At 41.9% G+C, this 25,272-nt stretch overlaps 1 protein-coding gene across 1 annotated transcript in view; it reads right to left on the bottom strand.

The window, feature by feature from the left end:
• Positions 1–25,272, bottom strand: part of b3gat1 (beta-1,3-glucuronyltransferase 1) — a 174,494-nt gene that overhangs the window by 22,649 nt on the left and 126,573 nt on the right. The window contains exons 2-3 of the mRNA XM_033049947.1: positions 12,619–12,760; positions 10,571–11,085 (exon numbers count right to left, since the gene is read on the bottom strand). Coding sequence (XP_032905838.1) covers positions 10,571–11,085; positions 12,619–12,730 — 627 coding nt within the window. The 5' untranslated portion in view covers positions 12,731–12,760. The remainder of the gene's footprint in view (positions 1–10,570; positions 11,086–12,618; positions 12,761–25,272) is intronic.

Here is a 25,272-nt window from a genome sequence, read left to right as displayed (position 1 = left end):
TCACCAAAAATAACCATGCTGCCGTGATGCTTGAAGGAGCATGAATAACTGTCAGAGATGCAAAGTTAAATGAAAAGCTTGTGAAAGATAAATGGCGGAAATGTGTTTCATCTGTCACTGTCTCATTATCATATTTATCATTAATCTGTCACTGCGGGCTATCAGGCATTGTGATTTATGCAAGTTATGTTACATACTGTTACTATTCTAATGGGCTGAACAATGTTTTTCAAGTTGATGCATAATGGGCCATGTTAAGAGTGAAAGTCAACTTGGGAAAAAATTGCCCTGGGGTGATATCACTGAGTCCCACCTTTCCAATGAGCTCGGAGTCATCATAATTCGGGACATTTAAAAGTTGCCTGCAATGAACCAAAACATGACCATTGAATCAAGAATTAGCTGACAGAGACTGCAATTGCAGCGTGGAGTCAGAAGATTGATTTATGTGGCAGAGTGCGGGATTGGGCTGGAACATACATTTTTTTATCATGACCTTCTGTGGATGCTACATAAGGCTGCCGCCAATACAGTATACATTTTGTCCTTTCATGGAGAAATGTGGGTGGATATTAATGGCCAAGAATATCAGGGACAAAAAATGGGAATTTATTCCTGGAGTCAGAGGAAATGGGTGAGGTACTAAAAGAGTATTTTGTATTGGTATTCACCTGGGAGAAGGAATGGAGAATAGTGAGATCAGGAAGGGCTAGGTGATATTTTAGGCTCTAGGGCATGTTGATATCAGAGTAGAGAGAATACAGAAAAGGTTCACAATTAAGTTTGCTTGGATTAGAGAGGATAGGTTTGGCCAACCCGTATAGGAAAGAACTGCTGATGCTTTGTTAAATCGAAGATAGACACAAAATGCTGGCGTAACTCAGCGGGACAGGCCGCTTCTCCGGAGAGAAGGTATGGGTGACGTTTCGGGTTGAGACCCTTCTTCAGACTGATGTCAGTGAAGTGGGCAGTACAGAGATAAAAGTCAGAGACAGTAAGCCTGGTCGGAGAACTGGGAAGGGGGAGGGGATGGAGAGAGAGGGAAAGCAAGGGCTGCTTGAATGTGCGGCCAACTTGTACTGTTTTTTTCTGGAGCTTCAGAGGCTGAGGGACAAATTGATGGAAGTATATAAAACTGTTGGAGGCAGAGACAGGTTAGATGGTCAGTCTTTTTCCCAGAGGTGGACGTGTCTAATATTTTAGGGAATAGCTTTAAGGTGAAAGGGTAAAATGTTTCTTTTTGCACAGGCTTGGAATGTGCTGCCAGGAGAAGTAGTAGAAGTAGATCCAATATGTTGTTTGGAAGCCAGTCACATTCTTTATGGTAGTTAGTGAGGCTCATTCACTTTCAGCTGGTTCATCAGCGACCTATCTTCCACCATTCGGTTATAAATGGATATGTTACTGATGCAGCTCCACAGGTAATGAAGCGTTCATGCAGTGAAGACCCAGGCATCGTTTACATTTGAGTAATAAGTGCCCTTGTATAACAAAAGTGCCAGAGGAAGACCATGTTCAGCAAGCAAGAATTTCACTATTTCACTGGGTCACTCACCATCAGAATTCTCTGTGGTTTCATTGATCAGAACGAAATACAATGTACTACAGTTAGAGGAGGAAGGGTCTCGACCCGAAACGTCACCCATTACTTCTCTCCAGAGATGCTGCCTGTCCCGCTGAGTTACGCCTGCTTTTTGTGTCTAACTACAGTTAGAGGTGTTGGGTATTCTGCATATTCTGCAAAAGTCATAGTCTTACAGCATGGAAACAGGCCCTTCTGCACAACTTGCCCACACCGGCTAACTTGTCCCATCTACACTAGTCCCACCTTCCTGCGTTTGGCCCATATCCCTCTAAACCTGTCCTGTCCAGAAGTTGACCCTTTTCCCGGTGTCCCAAATGTTTTCGACCAGCAGACAAAAAATATGATGGAATAACATCAACTTGCCTCTTGTATCAAGTGCAGCTCTGATAGCATTCTTGCTATTGAGGGAGTGCAGCATAGGTTTACAAGGTTAATTCCCGGGATGGCGGGACTGTCATATGCTGAGAGAATGGAGCAGCTGGGCTTGTGCACTCTGGAGTTTAGAAGGATGAGAGGGTATCTCATTGAAACATATAAGATTGTTAAGGGCTTGGACACTCTAGAGGCAGGAAACATGTTCCCGATGTTGGGGGAGACCAGAACCAGGGGCCACACAGTTTAAGAATAAGGAGTAAGCCATTTAGAACGGAGACGAGGAAACACTTTTTCTCACAGAGAATGGTGAGTCTGTGGCATTCTCTGCCTCAGAGGGCAGGTGGAGACAGGTTCTCTGGATGCTTTCAAGAGAGAGCTAGGTAGGGCTCTTAAAGATAGTGGAGTCAGGGGATATGGGGAGAAGGCAGGAACGGGGTACTGATTGGGGATGATCGGCCATGATCACATTGAATGGCGGTACTGGCTCGAAGGGGCGAATGGCCTACTCCTGCACCTATTGTCTATTGTCTATTGTCATTCAGGAAGCCCAGCATTATCCAGGCCAAAGCAACTCCTTGGATTAGAACCCAATCCTCAAATTTAACCATTCACTCAGTTCACCAGCAGCAGTATGAAACAAGATGCTCTGCAGCAATTCACCAAGGTTTCCTGAGCAGTACCACACACATCTAAGAATGCTATCATGTAAAAAACAACCGCAGCATGTAAATGGCAACACTGCTTTCTTCAAGATGTGCTCCAAGCTGCACACCATTTTGACCTTTTTATGTGTATTTGTGCCTTCAGTGATGGTGGATACAGTCATGTAAATCCATTGGTACCAGCATTGTGGAACATCACCACCACAAACACTGGTGTCTCAAGAAGGTGAGTGGTTAGTTTCTTCTTAAGGGTAATGGAGATAGGCAGTAAATACTGGCCTTTGCAGCAGTAGCCAACATCTTATGAATGTCACCCCTATGTATAAGTCCCCTTCTTGATTATTCTCCTTAATATCTCATTCTGACTAGATCTGATTTGCAACATCCTACTACTCCGTAATTACTATTCATCCTGATTTAAAATGGGCTACCCAGTTAATCAAATCCATATTTTAAAGCTTTTCTTTTTATTCCTGGATATTAATGGCCAAGAATATCAGGGACAAAAAATGGGAATTTATTCCTGGAGTCAGAGGAAATGGGTGAGGTACTAAAAGAGTATTTTGTATTGGTATTCACCTGGGAGAAGGAATGGAGAATAGTGAGATCAGGAAGGGCTAGGTGATATTTTAGGCTCTAGGGCATGTTGATATCAGAGTAGAGAGAATACAGAAAAGGTTCACAATTAAGTTTGCTTGGATTAGAGAGGATAGGTTTGGCCAACCCGTATAGGAAAGAACTGCTGATGCTTTGTTAAATCGAAGATAGACACAAAATGCTGGCGTAACTCAGCGGGACAGGCCGCTTCTCCGGAGAGAAGGTATGGGTGACGTTTCGGGTTGAGACCCTTCTTCAGACTGATGTCAGTGAAGTGGGCAGTACAGAGATAAAAGTCAGAGACAGTAAGCCTGGTCGGAGAACTGGGAAGGGGGAGGGGATGGAGAGAGAGGGAAAGCAAGGGCTGCTTGAATGTGCGGCCAACTTGTACTGTTTTTTTCTGGAGCTTCAGAGGCTGAGGGACAAATTGATGGAAGTATATAAAACTGTTGGAGGCAGAGACAGGTTAGATGGTCAGTCTTTTTCCCAGAGGTGGACGTGTCTAATATTTTAGGGAATAGCTTTAAGGTGAAAGGGTAAAATGTTTCTTTTTGCACAGGCTTGGAATGTGCTGCCAGGAGAAGTAGTAGAAGTAGATCCAATATGTTGTTTGGAAGCCAGTCACATTCTTTATGGTAGTTAGTGAGGCTCATTCACTTTCAGCTGGTTCATCAGCGACCTATCTTCCACCATTCGGTTATAAATGGATATGTTACTGATGCAGCTCCACAGGTAATGAAGCGTTCATGCAGTGAAGACCCAGGCATTGTTTACATTTGAGTAATAAGTGCCCTTGTATAACAAAAGTGCCAGAGGAAGACCATGTTCAGCAAGCAAGAATTTCACTATTTCACTGGGTCACTCACCATCAGAATTCTCTGTGGTTTCATTGATCAGAACGAAATACAATGTACTACAGTTAGAGGAGGAAGGGTCTCGACCCGAAACGTCACCCATTACTTCTCTCCAGAGATGCTGCCTGTCCCGCTGAGTTACGCCTGCTTTTTGTGTCTAACTACAGTTAGAGGTGTTGGGTATTCTGCATATTCTGCAAAAGTCATAGTCTTACAGCATGGAAACAGGCCCTTCTGCACAACTTGCCCACACCGGCTAACTTGTCCCATCTACACTAGTCCCACCTTCCTGCGTTTGGCCCATATCCCTCTAAACCTGTCCTGTCCAGAAGTTGACCCTTTTCCCGGTGTCCCAAATGTTTTCGACCAGCAGACAAAAAATATGATGGAATAACATCAACTTGCCTCTTGTATCAAGTGCAGCTCTGATAGCATTCTTGCTATTGAGGGAGTGCAGCATAGGTTTACAAGGTTAATTCCCGGGATGGCGGGACTGTCATATGCTGAGAGAATGGAGCAGCTGGGCTTGTGCACTCTGGAGTTTAGAAGGATGAGAGGGTATCTCATTGAAACATATAAGATTGTTAAGGGCTTGGACACTCTAGAGGCAGGAAACATGTTCCCGATGTTGGGGGAGACCAGAACCAGGGGCCACACAGTTTAAGAATAAGGAGTAAGCCATTTAGAACGGAGACGAGGAAACACTTTTTCTCACAGAGAATGGTGAGTCTGTGGCATTCTCTGCCTCAGAGGGCAGGTGGAGACAGGTTCTCTGGATGCTTTCAAGAGAGAGCTAGGTAGGGCTCTTAAAGATAGTGGAGTCAGGGGATATGGGGAGAAGGCAGGAACGGGGTACTGATTGGGGATGATCGGCCATGATCACATTGAATGGCGGTACTGGCTCGAAGGGGCGAATGGCCTACTCCTGCACCTATTGTCTATTGTCTATTGTCATTCAGGAAGCCCAGCATTATCCAGGCCAAAGCAACTCCTTGGATTAGAACCCAATCCTCAAATTTAACCATTCACTCAGTTCACCAGCAGCAGTATGAAACAAGATGCTCTGCAGCAATTCACCAAGGTTTCCTGAGCAGTACCACACACATCTAAGAATGCTATCATGTAAAAAACAACCGCAGCATGTAAATGGCAACACTGCTTTCTTCAAGATGTGCTCCAAGCTGCACACCATTTTGACCTTTTTATGTGTATTTGTGCCTTCAGTGATGGTGGATACAGTCATGTAAATCCATTGGTACCAGCATTGTGGAACATCACCACCACAAACACTGGTGTCTCAAGAAGGTGAGTGGTTAGTTTCTTCTTAAGGGTAATGGAGATAGGCAGTAAATACTGGCCTTTGCAGCAGTAGCCAACATCTTATGAATGTCACCCCTATGTATAAGTCCCCTTCTTGATTATTCTCCTTAATATCTCATTCTGACTAGATCTGATTTGCAACATCCTACTACTCCGTAATTACTATTCATCCTGATTTAAAATGGGCTACCCAGTTAATCAAATCCATATTTTAAAGCTTTTCCTTTTACTTTCAAATTCCTTAGTAGCTTCATCCCTGTCTTTGTTACACATAACTTCTCACAGTAATGTCTTGGACATCTCCCACACTAATTACTCCATCATTAATAATAATAATAATAATGGATGGGATTTATATAGCGCCTTTCTAATACTCAAGGCGCTTTACATCACATTATTCATTCACTCCTCAGTCACACTCGGTGGTGGTAAGCTACTTCTGTAGCCACAGCTGCCCTGGGGCAGACTGACGGAAGCGTGGCTGCCAATCTGCGCCTACGGCCCCTCCGACCACCACCAATCACTCACACACATTTACACACATTCACACACAGGCAAAGGTGGGTGAAGTGTCTTGCCCAAGGACACAACGACAGTATGCACTCCAAGCGGGATTCGAACCGGCTACCTTCCGGTTGCCAGCCGAACACTTAGCCATTAGTAGGAGAGCCATCAACTATGGTGACCGAAGCCCTTGCATTCCTACCCTGATCCACTCCACCACTCTTTTCTCCTTTCAGATACTTCCTGCAACTCGTTTCTTTGACTAGGTGGGAAGTTCAGTTTTACAGCACACTCTGGAATGCTTTATTACATTACACGTGCAAGTAAGAACTACTGCAATCTTTAACCTCTATTCTGTGTTATAGACAAAACATCTGCACTTCCTCCATCTCCAGACCCCAAACTACAAATTCCATTTTGAAGTGAAATTCTCCTTTGGTTCTTTGGTTACCGCCATTAAAAAACGTACTGAAAAGTACCCCTGAAGGGAAGAAAGGATGTAAAGATTTGAGGTTATGGTACGGCAAGCAATTCTTTTGAAGAGTGAATTGGTGATGAACAAATCTTAACCACATGTTGTGTCACACTCTTAAATGAACAGGCTCAGTATGATCTAATTCCACTGAGGTACTCAATTAAAATTGATTGTTGTAATGCATTCCATTAATGTTTATGACTTGCTCTTTATTCTGTTTCATTCGTTCATCTTTATTACAATAAACTTTCCTAATTATAACAAAACCCATAAAACATCAAGTATTTTACAAGGACGTGAGATTCCAGACCGAGGTGAGGTATCTCTTGGTAAGTTCACAAACCATTTGATTATTCCAATACACACTGGGAATTGTGGAGTGGAAAATGGGGTATTTCTTTTTTCTTCGAAGAATTATGAATATTATTCTTACATCATCTGTTTCACACCTCATTTACTCATATATTCTATCATTTTGAAAAATGTATCATGCCTTCCTCTTATGTTTCGGTAAATGGAATTTTTAAATTCTCTATGCTTTATGAATTTAGGTAATCAAAATTGTATGTAATATTCCAGATCCAGTCTCACAATCGATCTGCACAATATTGGTATAACTAGTTCTCTTGAACGACAAAATGCCTTGCAGAAATGCTGAAATTCCAGTCTAGTTTATAGATAATTATTTCAGGCTCCCCAGAGATTTTTAGATTGTTTGCAGATTGTTTGTTCATACTATGCACATCGAATGTTCTCTGCTCACATTTATATTGTTCTTATCTATATAAGATCTTGTTTGTTTCGATGTATGTGTGTGTGCGTGTATGTGATGAGTGTGATCTTGAAATTATGCCAAAACGGTATACAATAGTGCAACAATTTGGCCCACCTTACTCACCATTGTCCTGTGGTGTGGTGTATCAAGTTTTGTTCAGATTGATGGTATATATAACAAGTTATTCACATTTTAAACTTTATAAAAACCACTTTGACAAAAATCTCTTTCATCTGGACTGGCAGTTAGCAGCGTATGACGTCACAATGGGATCTAATTTACATAAACTGCCCACCAGCAATGTTCCACCCCACAATGACGTCACAATGGGATCTCATTTACATTAAAAAACATTTTTAAAAAGCACAACAGCTTCCACCTCACAATGTCGTCAAGGGGGTTTGGGAGGGGAGAGTGGTTATGGATGGAGGGAGGGAGTGACTGAGGATAGGGGAAAGGAGAGGGAGGGAGTGGGGGAGGGGAAGAGGAGAGGGGAAAGAAGAGTGTGGGTGAATAGGTGGGGGAGGAAATTCTGGGGGATGAGGGGAATGGAGGAGGATAGGGGTAGGAAGAGGGATGGCGAGGCGCACTTGGGGAGGGTTGCCGTGACTTGCGTCACAACGGGGATCTCTGGCGTCACAATGGGAACCCGTCAGCAGCGCCTGCGCAGTTTCGGGCTATGGGTGAGTGGTGAAATGTTGCTTTTGGGGACCAGCCCTCCTGTGTGACAGGGACCCGATGGGTTGCACTTTGTCTAGTTTATCATATTTTTCAGCTTGTCTCTCTGAGTAGAATCATTTATTTGTCTCTTTGTTACCAATTTAGATAATTTTGGATCACCTGCAATATTACTTTCTTAGGTACACAAAAATGCTGTAGAAATTCAGCGGGTGCAGCAGCATCTATGGAGCGAAGGAGATAGGCAATGTTTCGGGCCGAAACCCTTCTTCAGACTGAAGAAGTGGTTTGGCCCGAAACGGTGCCTAATGAGTCTGAAGAAGGGTTTTGGCTCGAAACGTTGCCTATCTCCTTCGCTCCATAGATGCTGCTGCACCTGCTGAGTTTCTCAGGCATTTTTGTGTACCTTCGATTTTCCAGCATCTGCAGTTCCTTCGTTAACATATTACTTTCTTACTTTGGTCCTTAACATATATTAATATTGTGGACAAGGGCAGTTCCCTGTGGCATCATATTAGTCATTTTGATGAATTAGTATCAGTCTTTGTTGATTATTGTCAACCAGTTCTTAGCACATCCCGATAATTGAGCATGAGCATTGGCAATCAACACAGTTATCATTGGGTGCTGTGCTTTCAATGTAAACTGGGGAGGAATATAACATCGGAGTTCATGTAAAATGTGGAGTAATTTTTAAAATACACATAACTGGCTCGATATTGCCACGGAAAATGCAATGCGAATGCAATCACTGCTGCAGTATTGTATATAGAGAGCTGTATTACCAACAGTGTTGCTGTGCTGGGAACCTGTGGTGAATCCCTACCTTCCTATTGCTGTACGTCACTGTCCAGGAACTTGGAACAGGAACACTGTGCCAGGAACTTGGGGCGAGGGCTCAGCCCTCCGTTGACACTCCTACCACATGACGATTAAAATGATGTCATCACCTCTTGGCTCAGTTTGAAGTGAACCAATTTGCAATGGTTGACTGTGGAGTCTGATGTTGGATACGCTGGATTGAACAGTGTGGTGGTTGAGCACTGACACACCAAGCTTACAGATGCACTCTGGCTGGCAGTGAGTGTGGGCATTGAAGGGGACAGGTAGCACCTAATCCATGTGTTATTAGACCACCCGGACCTATGGTCATCTCATTATCTCTTGGTGTGATGAAAAACTTATCCCCTCTCTTCCTTTATCTGCACAGCTACCAGAGATTTATCCATGCTGACTAGCTCAACCGAGAGATCAGTGATGAAACCACTGCCTCATTGTTGCCAGAGTGTCAGAATCTTCACTCAATAGCGCACAGTGGGCCAATATCTTCTTTAAACGATGGCAGGAAATGCAACTGTGAGTACACCATCTCCAGGACCAGTAAAGCCACAATGGATCAGCGTTTGCTGGGTAGTGCTAGACGGGGTATCACTGTGTGCGTGTTCACTGCAGAAACATGCCCCATATTGAGAAACCTTCTTCAATTCAGTAGGTTCTCTGTCCCACCCTTGTTTGCACAGAGGCCCGCACCCCAGGCTAAGTGTGCATAGAGAAGAATGCACCACAGCAGGATAAATACCACATTAACACAATACCCACTTGGTAGTTGTTGACTTCATGTTTGCATGCAAGAACCACAATCACAATTATACTTTATTAGCCAAGTATGTTTTAGCTCTCCCATGGTCGGGGGCCTCGAACCCTCCATTGACGGATCTTGACTTCCGTAGCCGGCGGCGTTTGGGCCCTCCACATCGGGTCAATCAGCTTCCACATTGGGGGGATGCCAGCTGCCCCGTGCCAGCGATCAGACCCCACATCGGGGCTGGTTGAGACTCTGCGTTGTTGGAGCTCCCGACTACCCTCTCCGGAGACTGCAAGCCCTTGATGGTAAGTCCGCAGGCCAGGGTTGGAGTAATCCCAGGCAAAGGAATGGCTCCGATGTTAAGTCCACGCCCCGCGGTGGGGCACAAAGTCAGTACAAGGAGGCCTCCAGCTATATTGATGGTCAGCCACAGATCGGCCATGGCCAGAGATGCGACCTAGAAAACAATCGCATCTCCAGCAAGGTCAGAAACTGAAAAAAAGTTTACCCCGTCCCCCCGCGCCGCCCACCCCTCCCACCTCTACCCCCACATAAAACAACTGGAGAACATTTACACAGACTTTTAACACACACTAAAAAAAAGATGAAAAAACAGACAGACTGTTGGCGGGGCTACTTATCGTGCGATGCCCCTGGAAAGCGGGTAAACAAATAGAGATCTCAAAATACAAACTTTGTAGGTTATTGAAGAGAATACAAGCAAGGTGTTCAAGCCCATATTTGGAGAGTTCATATAGTGTTTCTGAATACCACTATTTCTGACCCTCAATATGAACTCATTGGTCAGTGAACAATCTTTATGGAGGATGACGGCTGTCTCATTATACACCCAATTATGTGAACATCACAACTAATGTCATCAACTTGGCAACCAAGTGTCATAAAAAATAACTCCTGATCAATGCAACATTTAACCATCCCCATTAGGGTCCAGTGGCACAAACATTTGGTCTTTGGGAAATGAATCTATCAATTTAATATTGAAGGTCTATCTAAGGGTTATCTAAGCTGTGTTTACTAATAACATCATCAATATTCTCACAATACAAGTAACCTGCATCACCAATGATGACCAAGCATAACAGTGCAAGTTCAGGTAGCATTCTTATTACTTGTCACCCATTTTAGATACGACCTACCTCTTCAAACAACTCTAAACTATAGGTGTTGTCGTCATCTGCAAAATACACGATTCCTTGTTGGGTGTTGTTCATGTTGAACATTTCCCTCAGCCACCTCAGCGCTAGGTTTCTCTGCATGGTGCCACGCGGAAACCGAGGATCGCGAATGTCCCCTCTCAGCTTGTAACTGCGAGGTGTCTCTACATTCAAGTGTGTGTAGTTCAGGCCCATCTCTTTGAGGAGCCGGGTCACCAGTGTCGTTCTTCTCTGGGCGTCCTCCACCACTATCCAGTGGAGGTTGGGCACATGGAGCAGGGTGTTGGCAACTCTCGTCAGTTCTGCCTTCTGTACAGGCCTGCTGTAAGTTGGAGTGATGACGTGAATTGTGGGCAGGATGTCCGACCATGGAGGGGGTCGTGTGTAAACATACTCTGTCCTGATCACCTCCACAATATCCTTATCTGGCGGGCAATACTCCTTGGAGTCTGTTGACTGTCCAAAATCTCGACGGTTGCCAACCTCACTCCCATCGTCTGCAAGAAAAATGACAAAAGTTCAGCAAAATAAATTTACAGTGGGTAACTCTGCTCTTGGCTTCAACGTTCTTTGCTAATGAAATGGAGCTCTCACTTTAGCACTAGATGGCACTCCATACTGTTTCATTGTATCTAAAAACTATGGCAGGCCATTGTGCAGATGATATGATAGTATCGAATACAATTGGATTTATATGGCATTTAACTGAGCAAAATCTATCACGGTACTGCATCCAGTTGATTATTATCAATATCCAATTACCCATGGAAGTTCCTATTGTGTACAAAAGAAAACATTTTGATACGGTGATGACTCCAGTAACACTGGGAAAATCCACGCTGTCCTTTTCACACTTCCATAGGATCTGTAACGTCTACCCAGCCAATTTGTCTGGATCTTTTCTTAATAACATATCAAGGACAGTACTCCTGACTGCAGTGTGCTGTCAAAATTATGGTGCAGAGTTAGCAGATGACGAGCTCAACATGGGTGCAGGGCTGAAGGCATAATTATCTGACCCAGAAGCAAGAAAGTTAGCAGCTGAGCCATGCTGACATTCAGTGAAGCGTCTAATGCATTCACAGCCCAATGAAATAAAAGTTATATTCAGCCAGAAAATTCAGCATGGATTCACTGCCACCATTTTGCAATCAGAGCTCATTTCTGACAGTTTTACTTTACAGGCAAGGGGATTAACTTGAGATTGAGAAATACCCTAAATGAGTAAAATGATTGATTCGAAGAAGGGTCTCAACCCGAAACGTCACCCATTCCTTCTTTCCAGAGTTACTCCAGCTTTTTGTGTTTATAAAAGGACTGAAGATATGGGTCATCAACTTGGGAACTTGGGCTGCGTGCATCTCACAGAGACTAATTACAGAGCATAATTTAACAACACTCAGGAACAAGTTTTGACCTCAGAACACGAGTAAGCTGAAAACAGAGTAAGAAAAGTACTTGTTTCTTAAAGCACAAATACGTTCAAAATGTAAAAACTTATGGTGTATCCTGTTTGCCCTAATTCTACGAAAAACAAAAAGCATTTCTGCACGTGTTATACAGTATGTGTCCAGAAGATACAGCTGCTCATTCAACATAAACACCAGTTGTCAACTATCCCGTGCACTCAGACAATTATAAGTTACTCAGCTTTAATGTGCAAGCTGCGGGTGTGGGTTTAGTTTAGTTTATTGCCACGTGTACAGAGGTACAGTGAAAAGCTTTTGTTGCTTGCTAACCAGTCAGCAGAAAGACAATACATGATTACAATTGATCCAGTTACGGTGCATAGTGGATATCAAGCAGGTTACTATGTCCATATATAGATACAGCTGTTATATTTAGACACCCATCCTTTAAAATGGTGCGCAGTGAAATGCTACAAGGCATTAATTCATTTTCATATCAAATCTCTGGAATCAGAGATCCTAGCTTCTAAGGTCCCTGCATTTGCAGGTCATTGTGGAAAATTACACTCTCAAGCATCCTTTTAAAATCGCTTTGTCCATTTTGGTCAGGTCAACACTTACCCTTTCGCAGAGTCAGCAGCGGTGAGATGGTGTTCTGGTGCCAGACGGTAAATAGCAGAGTCCATGGTAAAACAATCAACACAATTGCGAGGATGTCTCGTCTCTTCGGCATCTCCAGGGCTAGTCCAACATTTCTAATCACCTACCACAAAAAACAAAGGGTCAGAGGCACATGACATTCAATAGATATTGCACGCAAGATATTCCTATTTCATACATGTATTGTGAGACACAGGTAGACAAGATCCGACTGTCTACCTGGGTGGTGAAATACCATTTCCTTGAGTTTAGAGACGGCAGTGTAATGGGATTTGGGAAAATATTCCACCCACTCTTCCTTTTGTTAAATGCTTGATTTTGGGTGCTTTGTGTCAACCAAGCAAGTGAGCAAAAAGAAACTTTGTGTTTACTGAAAAAGCCAGTGATTGTTCACTCTCATATTCTTGTCTGCTGATTAGATGTTTAGCCAACTATTATCAGGTCGGCAGAAAGCTGATACATGGATTTCAGTCGTGCAAAGTGGAAGAATTGATTGGGTGAGGTCAAAACGAGGGGATAGAAAATAAATGGTAAGGAGTGCACATCCTTGGATAGACACAAAATGCTAGAGTAACTCAGCATAACAGGCAGCATCTCTGGAGAGAAGGAATGGGTGACGTTTCAGGTCGACACCCTTCTTCAGGACGTTTCCGGTCGAGACCTTTCTCCATGGATCCCTGAAAGCAGATAGCGTGGTTACGAAGGCATATTGGATAGTTGCTGAGACATAGAGCTGGAAAATTAAGATTATAGAACATAAAATGTTTTTTCCCCATGAAATCTGTGTCAACTATGATATCAAATTAAACTACCGCCATCTGCCTGCACATGATCCACGTTGCTCAATTTGCTATATGCCTGGGTGTCTATCTAAATGCCTGTACACTCTGGATGGCTCGATTGTAATCATGTATTGTCTTTCCGCTGACTGGTTAGCACGCAACAAAAGCTTTTCACTGTACCTCCATACATGTGATAATAAATCAAACTCAACTAAAATTAAGAGAGACCGAAATGGAGTGAACCAGTTTTCTTTAGCAGGGAAATCATAAATTTAGAGGAAACGATTTAAAGCAAAAAAAGATTTGAGGAAATATTTTTTTTTCAGTCAATGAGTGTGGGGGGTGGGGGCAGGGAGGGGGTCCGTTAAACACTATGTGAAGGGTAATGAGGTTCGTAACTCCTTCACAACGTACTAGGATGAGCACATGAAGCCTCTGAGCCTTGTTAACTATGGACTAAGAGCCTACAAGTGGGATTAATATCAATAGGTGTAGGAAGGAACTGCAGATGCTGGTTATATAGAACATAGAAACATAGAAACATAGAAACATAGAAAATAGGTGCAGGAGTAGGCCATTCGGCCCTTCGAGCCTGCACCACCATTCAATATGATCATGGCTGATCATCCAACTCAGTATCCTGTCCCTGCCTTCTTTCCATACCCCCTGATCCCTTTTGACACAAGGGCCACATCTAACTACCTCTTAAATATAGCCAATGTACTGGCCTCAACTACCTTTTGTGGCAGAGAGTTCCAGAGACTCACCGCTCTCCGCTTGAAAAATGTTTTTCTCATCTCGGTCCTAAAGGATTTCCCCTTTATCCTTAAACTGTGACCCCTTGTCCTGGACTTCCCCGACATCGGGAACAATCTTCCTGCATCTAGCCTGTCCAACCCCCTAAGAATTTTGTAAGTTTCTATAAGATCCCCCCTCAATCTTCTAAATTCTAGCGAGTACAAGCTGAAGATAGACACAAAATGCTGGAGTAAATCAGCGTAACAGGCACCATCACTGGAGAGAAGGAATGGGTGACGTTTCGGTCAAGACCCTTCTTCAGACTGAAAGTCAGGGGAGAGGGAGTCTAAAGATATGGAAGGGTAAGGTGTGAAAATGACAAAACAAAGCAAATGATAATTAGGAAATGTAGAATGGTTAATTGTTAGCTGAGGGGAAGCTGACAAGGAGGCATCCAATCCGTGAAATTAATCAGAAGGACAGTGAAATTAGTCAGAGAACTAGGGTGGGAGGGGAGATTGAGAGAGAGGGAAAGCAAAGATTACTTGAAGTTGGAGAAATCAAAATTCATACCACTGGGTTGCAAGCTGCCTAAAGCGAAATATGAGGTGTTGTTCCTCCAATTAGCATTAGGCCTCATTCTGATAGTGGAGGAGGCCCCAGGACAAATTTTTTTAACTAGTGTGGGGAAAAATTGACTTAAATAACCTTTATCTGCAACATGAGTTATTCTGAATCATGACTCCCTAATACAAGAATGCCAGGTCAAACTGTGAGGCAGACTCAGCCTCTGAATATTCAAACCCCAAATCAGAGCAGCCATGAATTGGTAACTCGGGAGGCTGCCATTAGGCCAACGTTATTCTTAAATTTTGAAAAGTGTGCTTGAATATTATTTTTTCTTAATTGTTGTATAAAGTAACATACATACCTATTGTATATGGTGCATGGGTGTGAGATTCAGAGACCAATAAGTTGTAATTGTGGTATTATATCAATTACATAAATTGGGCAGCACGGTGGCGCAGCGGTAGATTTGCTGCCTTGCAGCACCAGAGACCCGGGTTCGATCCCGACTACGGGCGCTGTCTGTACATAGTTTGTACGTTCTCCCTGTGATCGCATGGGTTTTCTCCGAGATCTTCGGTTTCCTCCCACACTCCACAAGGGAGTACAGGTTGTAGATTCATTGACTTGGTGTAAATGTAAATTGTCCCTCGTGTGTGTCGGATAGTGTTACTGTGCGGGGATTGCTGGTCGGTGTGGACTGGGTGGGCTGAAGGGCCTGTTTCCGTGCTGTATCTCTAAACTAAACTCCATGACATCTCATTAGAAAATGCATTACAGCTGGTGTCACCATACTGTAGCTGTGTATAAATGGGCTTAATTATGATAAAATTCAAGGTCAAGATCTATTCATTTCTGCTTTTTTTCAGCGTCAATTAGTTGAAAAAGAATTTCAGCGTCAATTAGTTGGAGTAAAATGTAATGCGCTGATTAGCTGAACACTATGCTTTCATGTCTGACGACGATGTTATTGCATTACAAACAGATATTTAATAGCACCACACCACAGATGAATTTAATCAGGCTGACTTTCAAAAAATTACCATTCAAAGTTTCAAAGGAATACTGTCCATATGTACTTTACTGCTTGATGTGATTAGATAGGAACTCAAAGCAACAGTTGGCTCATTTACAATACCTGCCACTATCCCACTTAATGATATTCAGCAGTTTGCCTGTTAACGCTCAAATAATAATGATCAGGGCTGCCTGTTTGCTGCAACCACCACACGATCAAATAGATTGCTTTCACAAAACCAGCTGGAAACCTTTTCACTTTGCACTGGGCTTCAGTTATAAAATGAGATAAAAACTAATAGCTGGAGGTGAATCTCCTTCTCAATTCACAATTCTGCCAAATGTTGTCCAAATGCACTCTTTGAGCGAATCTACAGCAGAATTGCAGCATACAGTTTCTGCTACACATCAATACATCTCTGGTGTAGCTGACCAGTGCCCGTTGTTTTCTGCCATGGCGAGGTCCCTCTGTGCACTGTGTGTGTTTATTAAAAAGAGAAAAATTATTGTAACACTGCAGGCCACACACACAGGAATTATTTCCACCAACAGCAGAATTCCACCAACGCACTCCAGATAGGATGTGTATTATTCTGAAAAATTATATCCGAATGCAGGATATTTTTATCCCAAGTCACATATATTTTGGAATACTTTTTGAAGAAGTGTGGTAATTACTATTAATTACATATTTTGTCATTGAGGAGAAACATTAAGTAAAGTCCTCCATTTCCTCAATTCACACCAATTTATGTATATCCCACTTATTAATACGTGTGGACAGACATAGCACATAGCTGCATACACACACACAAACATTTACAATCATATTCATATAATTAATTTCTCACACACATGTGCACACTCATGCACACACACACACTGAAAGTGAACAGGTCATAAATTGTGTAAGTCAGTTACAAGTCCTCACTGGTCATGAATCCTTGCCTTATGTACATACTGTACACACGGTTGACTGATTCAGACACCAGCAGGGTGAATGGGAATGGATTTGTCAGGTGCTGCAGATATCATCTGATGGGTGTGAGTGGAGCATTTCTGCAAGCCTTCACTCCCTGCAACCCATCCTATTCAGACGGCAACAATCTGGGGCTGGGTGGGTCTGACCAGAGCTGGGAGCACCAAGCAGAAATATGTCATTATGTTCCAGACACTATGCAAGTAAATATAACATTTTGACACTCACATTTATTTCTGCAGACCAGAAACAACTTAATCAATACATAAATGATGGAGCAGCAGTATAACAGATATAGCTTAGTCAAGGTTTAAAATTCACCAGTTTTAATCTGGTTCTCAATAGAAACACATTCACTGCCTCAGCCTCCTAGGGTAGGGTGGGTTAGGAAATGGACAACTCCAGGCAGTTCACTGGAGGATGGATTTTATCAGCATTGGTGATTGTTGTGTCTTTGGAATATTCTGAAAGCGATTTGAAAGGCATTTTCAAATTGCAATCTTTTTCTCTGGATGGAGGTCCAACAACGAAACCATGTGTGGAATTTTACAGCAGTTTGGAGGGAAATCTAGGACATCAATAAGTTCTGAGCTTTTGCCCAAAGCTGCTGTTAACAAAATGGATGGATGTTGCAAACGCATATTCCAGATCAGGAATTTCAACATGTGGGAGTGCATTTAGGAAAAAATTGGTCATTATAATTAATGGATGGGGAGTAGGTCTGGTATCTCCTTCTCATACAGCTGATAGACAAAGCAGAGTGGCCAAAGCATGCATTAAGAAACTCACTATCTTCAGAGTCATCAGTTCAGCAACCCCACTATCTTGCATAACAGGTTCTTCAGGGCAATGGGGTGGCATAGTGGTGCAGCTGGTAGTGCTGCTGCCTCACAGCGCCACAGACCCGAGTTTGATCCTGACTTTCGGATCCTGTCTGTGTGGAATTTGCGCGTTTCCCTGTGACCACATGGATTTCTTCCGGGTGCTCCAGTTTCCTCACACATTCCAAAGACGTGCTGGTTTGTAGGTTAATTAGCCTCTGTTAATCGCTTCTAATGTGCAGGGAGTGGATGAGAGAGTGGGAGAACATAGAACTTGTGTGTAGAGGTGGTGGATAGTCGGTATGAACTCGATGGGCTGAAAGTCTTGTTTCCATGCTGTATCTCTAAATTAAACTAAACATCAGTGCAGAAAGCAGGAACATTTCCTTGCCTCTCACTAATGACCCAACCCCCACCTCAGCTCCCCAGTGCCATTACTTGGGCCTCCTGCCTGCAGTCCATATGTGTCACAGATGGGTAGGTGGCTGTTCTGTGGGATCACATTACCCTTCTGCAGAAGTGCTCTTTTCCCACAGCCCATTGAAAACTGCAAGAATGTAGAGGCATTTTGCATTGAGCTGAGGATTCTAGATTTATAACTGCAAAGTAAGTACAGTAAGATGAATGCTTTAAATATGTGCTTCTTACCATAAGAGCACTCCTGTGTTTCAGCAGTTCAATAGATTTCATTCGTATCCTTCTCATTTGCAATGATAGATGAAACCCAATCAAACTAGTGCTCAATTATGCACAACTGATCCTGTTCAAAAATAGATCACTTTTCACATCTCTCCCAGCAATACTAGTATTCTGTACGGTCCTCGGAGAGTAACAATTGGGTCTTTTTAATAAAAAATCTTTATAAGATACATCACTATTAGGGAAAGGAATAAATGTTTCATTCTGTGTTCCAAATCTGTATTGAAGTGCTACTTTAAGTGTAACATGGAACCTATCTACGGTGGAGAGGTTACATAGCCAGTCTCCCCTCTGTCCATCCTTTGAAGGAAGGGAAAACTGAGGTAAGAGTGTTGATCTTTGAAGCTTTCTGCTTCAAATATTTATCATAATCTCTTTTAACAAACATTATGACAGAATAGAACAGCAAGACGCGTGTGTTTCCTCCTCCAGTTACTCCGGTTTCCTCCCACATCCTCAAGACATACAGGTAAAATTGTAAATTGTCCCTAGTGTGTAAGATAGTGTTGGTGTTCGGGGATCTTTTTTCTGCGTGGGCTCGCCGGGCTGAAGTGCAAGATTCCGCATTGTATGGCTAAAGTCTAGAGTCTAAAATTCAACCTGTAAACCACATTTTAATATATATCATCACATAATTTGGGTTTGTACATTAATTAAGGACAATTTACAATTTACAATTTTACCTGTACATCTTTGGGATGTGGGAAGAAACCGGAGAACCTGGAGGAAAAGGGGAGAACGTACAAACTCCGTGCAGACAGTACCCGTAGTCAAGGCGCCACCATGCCTCCCTTGTTATTACAATGTTATAAGAATTTCAGTGTTCGTACAGAGCTATACAACATGGAAATTGGCCCCTCAGCCCAACTTGTCCATGCTGACCAAGATGCCCATCTAAGCTAGCCACACCTGCTCACTTTTTGCCCATATCCCTTTAAACCTTCCCTTTTTATGTACTTGTCTTGGTTCTAGGTTTCTTGGTCCTCCAAAATATTACAAATGGAATTTAAACTGGAGGTGGTGAAGGGAGGGCTTAAGTCATAAAGGGTTATTGGGAAGAAAGAGCTACTTTAAATTTAGTTGCATCTAGTTAGGTAACTATAGTTGGGTGGAGATTATTCCATGCTTTAATTGTGCGGGGGAAGAACAAATTGCTGTATACATCTGTCTTTGTAGCGGGGATCACAAATTGGATCGAATGCCCTCGTCTGCTCCTAATTGGTTTGGGTTTGGTGTAGGTCTTGTAGTCTATGTCGAGCTGACCATTTAACATTTTGTAAAAACAGGTCAAACGGTGAGCTTCACGTCTGTCTTGGAGAAGGTTCCACCCCAGAGAATTCAGAAGTTTGGTGACACTCGCTTCTCTCTCATCGGTGTTAGTAACAAATCGAGCTGCCTGTCTTTGGACACGTTCGATGGAAGAAATGTTTTTATTTGTGTATGGGTCCCATGCTGCAACTGCGTAGTCCAAATGAGGTCTAACGAGGGTGAAGTATAGCTTCTCCTTGACAGAAGTTGAACAATGATGAAAGTTGCGCCTCAGAAAGTTTAGGACACCTGTTGCTTTCACCGTTGCATGATGAGTCTGACCATTCCAACGCAGATCATTCTGCAATTTGATGCCAAGATACTTGGTTTGTTTGTCCAAATGTATTTTAAATGCTCTAGTTCCTGCCTCAACTACCTCCTCTGGCAGCTTGTTCCATATACCCACCACCATTTGTGTAAAAATGTTGCCCCTCAGGTTCCTATTAAATCTTTCTTCTGCTTGCAGATGGGCACGGCCTATCTGCATTCTATTGATTTATTGTGAAAGTGCCGCATGGTGTCCTGAAAATTATCTCTGTTTACAAAGGAGTTACAAAACAAATCAATCTGGTCAGAAATAGAGAATGCTGAAAATACTCATCACATCAGGCAGGATCTGACAAGAGAGAAACTGAGTTCCTGGGCAGGAAACCACTGTCAGAATATTTGCTGCTGCTGATTTGATGAGGATAGAGCTAACTGGGAACATTTTCAAAAGCTGAAACAGACACGACATCCATTCCTATACCATCTACAGGAACGGACTTGAATCTGGAGCACAAGCCCAAAGTCTCGATGATACTCAAAGGAAACCTCTCAGGAGATTAACATCCTTTTATTAAGGGCAGCACAGTGGTACAACAGGTAGAGCTACTGCCACATAATGCCTGAGACCTGAGTTTGATCCTGACCTCGGGTACTGTTCTGTGTGGAGTTTGCACGTTCTCCCTAGGACTGAGTGAATTTACTTCGGGTGTTCTGGTTTCCTCCCACATGCCAAAGACGTGCTGGTTTGTAGGTTAATTGACTGTTGTAAATTGCTCCTAGTGTGTAGGGAGTGGGTGATAATGTGGGATAACATAGAACTAATGTTAACGGGTGATGGCTGGTTGGCACAGACCCGGTGGTCCAAGGGGCCTGTTTCCATGCTGTACCTCTAAATCTACATCTAATCTTCCATTAGTGAACGTAACTCTCAGCAGCCAACAGAATAGGCTATATTCAGTAAATACTACATGGATTTTGTCAGAGATAGACACAAAAAGCTGGAGTAATTCAGCGGGACTGGCAGCATCTCTGGAGAGAAGGAATGGGTGATATTTTAGGTCGAGACCCTTCTTCTGTGCCATTTCATCCACAGCTGGGTTATGCGGACATATTTGATTATCCTGTGTGTGAATCAAAAAATTGCACATTTGTCCTGCCAAAGCTGACTCTGCCAAAATGTTTTGACTGTGTTGGTTCCCATGGCAACACTCCTGTGCAACATAAAATTCCACCCTGAAGGGGGCACCTTTTTCCCAGCAAACAGAACAATCAGATCAAAGAGTTCCAGCTTCTCTACTGGGTACTCCATTGAACCTTGCCATCTTGGTGACCATTTGTGTCACACATGTCCCAATAATAGTGCTTTTGTGACATCTCTGAGGATTTATACAAACTTCTTATGCACTTGCATAATTGCACAATGCCAGCCAGTGTTGATATTCCCTGTGCCATGATATGATTGGAATTCAATCCCCATTTTATTCTCTTCCTCTGTGTACTTATCATGTGTGACAGGTCACAATGAAATGATGTTCAGTATCAAGATTTGTTTTAATGATAATAGGATTAATTTTATTATATTTCAAAATATTTAACCAGGTCTTGTTTTCATTGACATTTTCAAACAATTCTGCGGTTTCGAGTAATATATTCTGGAGCACAGCTCGACAAATGTTCAGTCTCTGAAATGTAAACTTTGAAACACTCGTCTCCTCCAGTAGCTCACCTGTCAACAATATTGAATATCCTTGTTTAGGAAATGGATTGTATGCAGTTATTTTTGGGGTTGAAATTGTGTGGCTGAGGAGTCCAATTGGATTCCATACCGATTATATATTGCAAGTGTTCAAAGGCATGATATTTATCTCCTTTATCCTTTTCTCATATTTTTTACTGAGAATAAAAATCTAATCCTTTGCTTAAATAAGGTCAAAGGACTATTCCAGCATCTGTGGTGGGGAAGCAGAGCTGCTCGTCAACCATTTTGCAAACTAAAGAGGAAAGAAGGAATCTTCTGGAAAGTTTCAATACATTTTTTATCATGATTCAATGTTGAATATCCACACCCAAGTCAAGAGGTTATCTGCTTCCTCACATTAATTTATTATTCCTCTTATTCATTATATTGTTTACAGTGTACTATGTTTACATTTCTGGTATTAACATTCTGTGCCTTTCCCCACAGTGGAAATTTTTGATTCTGTTGTGGGGGGACGTTCATGTTGAATTCTATAATGTGTTGTGTCATTTTTTCTTTTTTTGAAATTTTTCTATGGATGTACGGAAACTTAATTATTTATTTTATGCGAGTTGATTTAAACGTGCTATATAAATAAAATGTACTTACTACTTACTTACTTACTTACTTACTTACTTACTTACTTACTTACTTACTTACTTACTTACTTACTTACTTACTTACTTACTTACCTATTCTGTTGTGCTGCTGCAAGTAAGAATTTCATTGTTCTACCTGGGACACATGACAATAAAACACTCTTGACTCTCTTGATACTGGGTTACTCAGAATCCTGACTATCCTGATATTTGAGTTATTTCAATAATTCTCATTTCTTCCATCTACACTTTTTAAATTTTTCTTGTTTTGGTGCAAAATCTACTTGAATCTTCCACAGATCCTTTGTATCTGCATTGCATCAGCTAGAGAGCTGTCTTGACCTCCCATCTAGCTCGCTAAAGACCTTTGAACTATATTTAATTGGACTTTATCGGATTTCAATGTTATATCTTGCACCAAATGTTGTACCCTTTATCCTTTATCTGTGCACTGTGGACAACTTGATTGTATTCATGCATTGTCTTTTCTTTGACTGCAGAGCATGCAAATAAAAGATTATCACTGTACCTCTGTACATGCGACAATAATAAACTCAAATAAACTAAACAAGAGCTTTGGCTAGAAGAGGCTCAGGTATTTCTGCAGAGATTCATTAAAGACCATGTTTACAATTTAGAAACCATTAATGATTTTCTTTGGCTTGTGATGAGATATAAAAACTAAAAATACTTAAATCACTCAGCGGGTCAGGCAACATCTAATAAAAAATAAAATTAGTTAGCATTTTAGGTTGAAAGGTACCCTTCACCAGAATGATTTTTCTTGCAGGGCACGTGCGCAATTTTCCCAGCAAGATGAGAGCCTTTTTCCCACTTGGATCTGTGTTATGATCTTGAAAGCTATGGTTGAAACTGAGTGGTGACAGCAAATTCAGTAATAACTTCCAGAAGAGAATTGCATGATTGTTTGGTAAAACATTGCCTAGGTGTAAGGAAAGTGTACCGAAATGCAGGTAATTTAAGTGCTCTCAGAGAAAAGTACAGGCATAGTGGATTGAATTTTTTTTCTCTAATGTATCATTACGTGTGATGTACTGATCTCCAAGTGGCAAAGCTGTGAGGTACAATCTAATACCAGGTATAATGTGGAAACTGCTATTTACTCTCAGTTGATTTTAGATCAACATTTCCAAGATAGCTTTTGATAGATATAAACCTATAAATAATTTATAGAAGAAGACACACGTTGCTGGAGTAATTCAGTGTGTCAGACCACATCTCTGGAGCACATGGATAGGTGATGTTTCATGTCAGGCCCCTTCTTCAGACTCTTGGACATGTCCTCCAGAGATTCTGCCTGAACCCGCTGAGTTACTGCGGCAGTTTGTGTCTTCTTTTGAAAACCAGCATCAGAAGTTCCTTGTTTCTAAATAGTTTAAAGAACAATGCGATGAAAATAATAGGCAGGGAGAGGGAAAGTGAAATGTATTATTTTGGAAAGAGTAAAGAATGAATTTTATTTTTGAAGATTAAAAGTCACAGAAATGCTCATATCTTTGTCAAAATGTAATGCATTTGAATTGTAAGTGAGGTGGATGTCTAATTATTTTCCCTTTATGCTTTTCCTTTAGCAGTTCCAAACACTGGGCAAGGTGCTGAGGTAACTCAATATTACATCCACAAAATTAAAGGAAACAAAAACAGCTTTATTCAGTTAATGACCGCTGTTAATATCAGCTTAATGACCTTGCAGCAAGCATTGATGTAGTTCTTTTCATCTGCTGACAATGTTCTTCACATTGCTGACTGGTGAAGAGTTATGATATCATCTGACACATGTTTTTATTACCTATAACTGACATGACCACATTACTCACTGCTCATTTTTGAATCAATGTAATCATGAATAGGTAATGACAAGATAAAAGTAATAAATGGATCTAACATATAAAGGGATGATCTTTTTCTCTGAAAATCCATCTGAAAACCTCATTCACACTGGTTGTTTTAGAAAACAAAACTCATTGATTAGTTTAGTTTATTATTGTCACATATACCGAGCTACAGTGAAAAGCTTTTGTTTGTGCCCTATCCAGTCAAAGAAAAGACTATCCATGTTTAAGAAGGAACTGCAGATGCTGGAAAATCGAAGGTAGACAAAAGTGCTGGAGAAACTCAGCGGGTGCAGCAGCATCTATGGAGCGAAGGGAATAGGCAACGTTTCGGTCCGAAACCCTTCTCAAGTCTGATTGTCTACCAAAAGACGATGAATTTACCTGTACATCTTTGGGATGAGTGAGGAAATCAAGCCATCCACAGTGTACCAATAAAGGACAACATTTGTACAAGATAAAGTTGATTGATTCAAATTTATTAAATAAACTACATTAATCGCCATTTTATTTATTTTAAACTAAGATGAAACTTTCCTTTGGATATCTACTTTTAATATACTGCATCGGAGCACCATGTAATCATATTCAAGAAGTTTAATTAATAAACTACAAATGGTGCAGATCTGAACTTAAAATCATAAATACCATAAAATCATAGCAGGTTTGCCAGAATCGTTGACAAAGTTAAAATAACAGCTGCCATGCAAATGCTTGAGCAAATTTGACAAACCGATCTATGCAATAAATGTTAATCTGTCTTTTCTCTTGAATGACTGACATGTTTTGTTTTTTAGTGTTTTGCTGATTGTTTCTGAGATACAGTAGTTTCCTCTCTTTCATAACTGACAAATGCCTGAAAAGGCCACAGTCAAAATTCTTATTGTGGCACAGAAGGATACATTGCGGGTACACAGGGACATAGGAGAGAGAGGAAACGGGGCAAATAGGTTGCTACCCTGGGAGCTGATAGACTCAAATGAGAGAATGGCCTTCTGTGTCATTGTAAGTATACAATAAGTATAGTGGAGACACAAGAAACTTCAAATACTGCTTTACAAAGAAAGACACAAAGTGCTGGAGTAACTCAGTACCCTCTTGCACGTTCTCCCTGTGACCATGTGAGTTTTCTCCGGGTGCTCCGGTTTCCTCCCACACTCCAAAGACGCCCAGGTTTCTCGGTTAATTGACCTCTGTAAAACTGCCTCAGGTGTGTAGTGTATGGGTGATCATTAGTCAACGCAGAA

This window comes from Amblyraja radiata, chromosome 33, assembly GCF_010909765.2.
Source record: "Amblyraja radiata isolate CabotCenter1 chromosome 33, sAmbRad1.1.pri, whole genome shotgun sequence".
Taxonomy (NCBI): domain Eukaryota; kingdom Metazoa; phylum Chordata; class Chondrichthyes; order Rajiformes; family Rajidae; genus Amblyraja; species Amblyraja radiata.
This window is presented reverse-complemented; position numbering and strand designations above follow the sequence as displayed.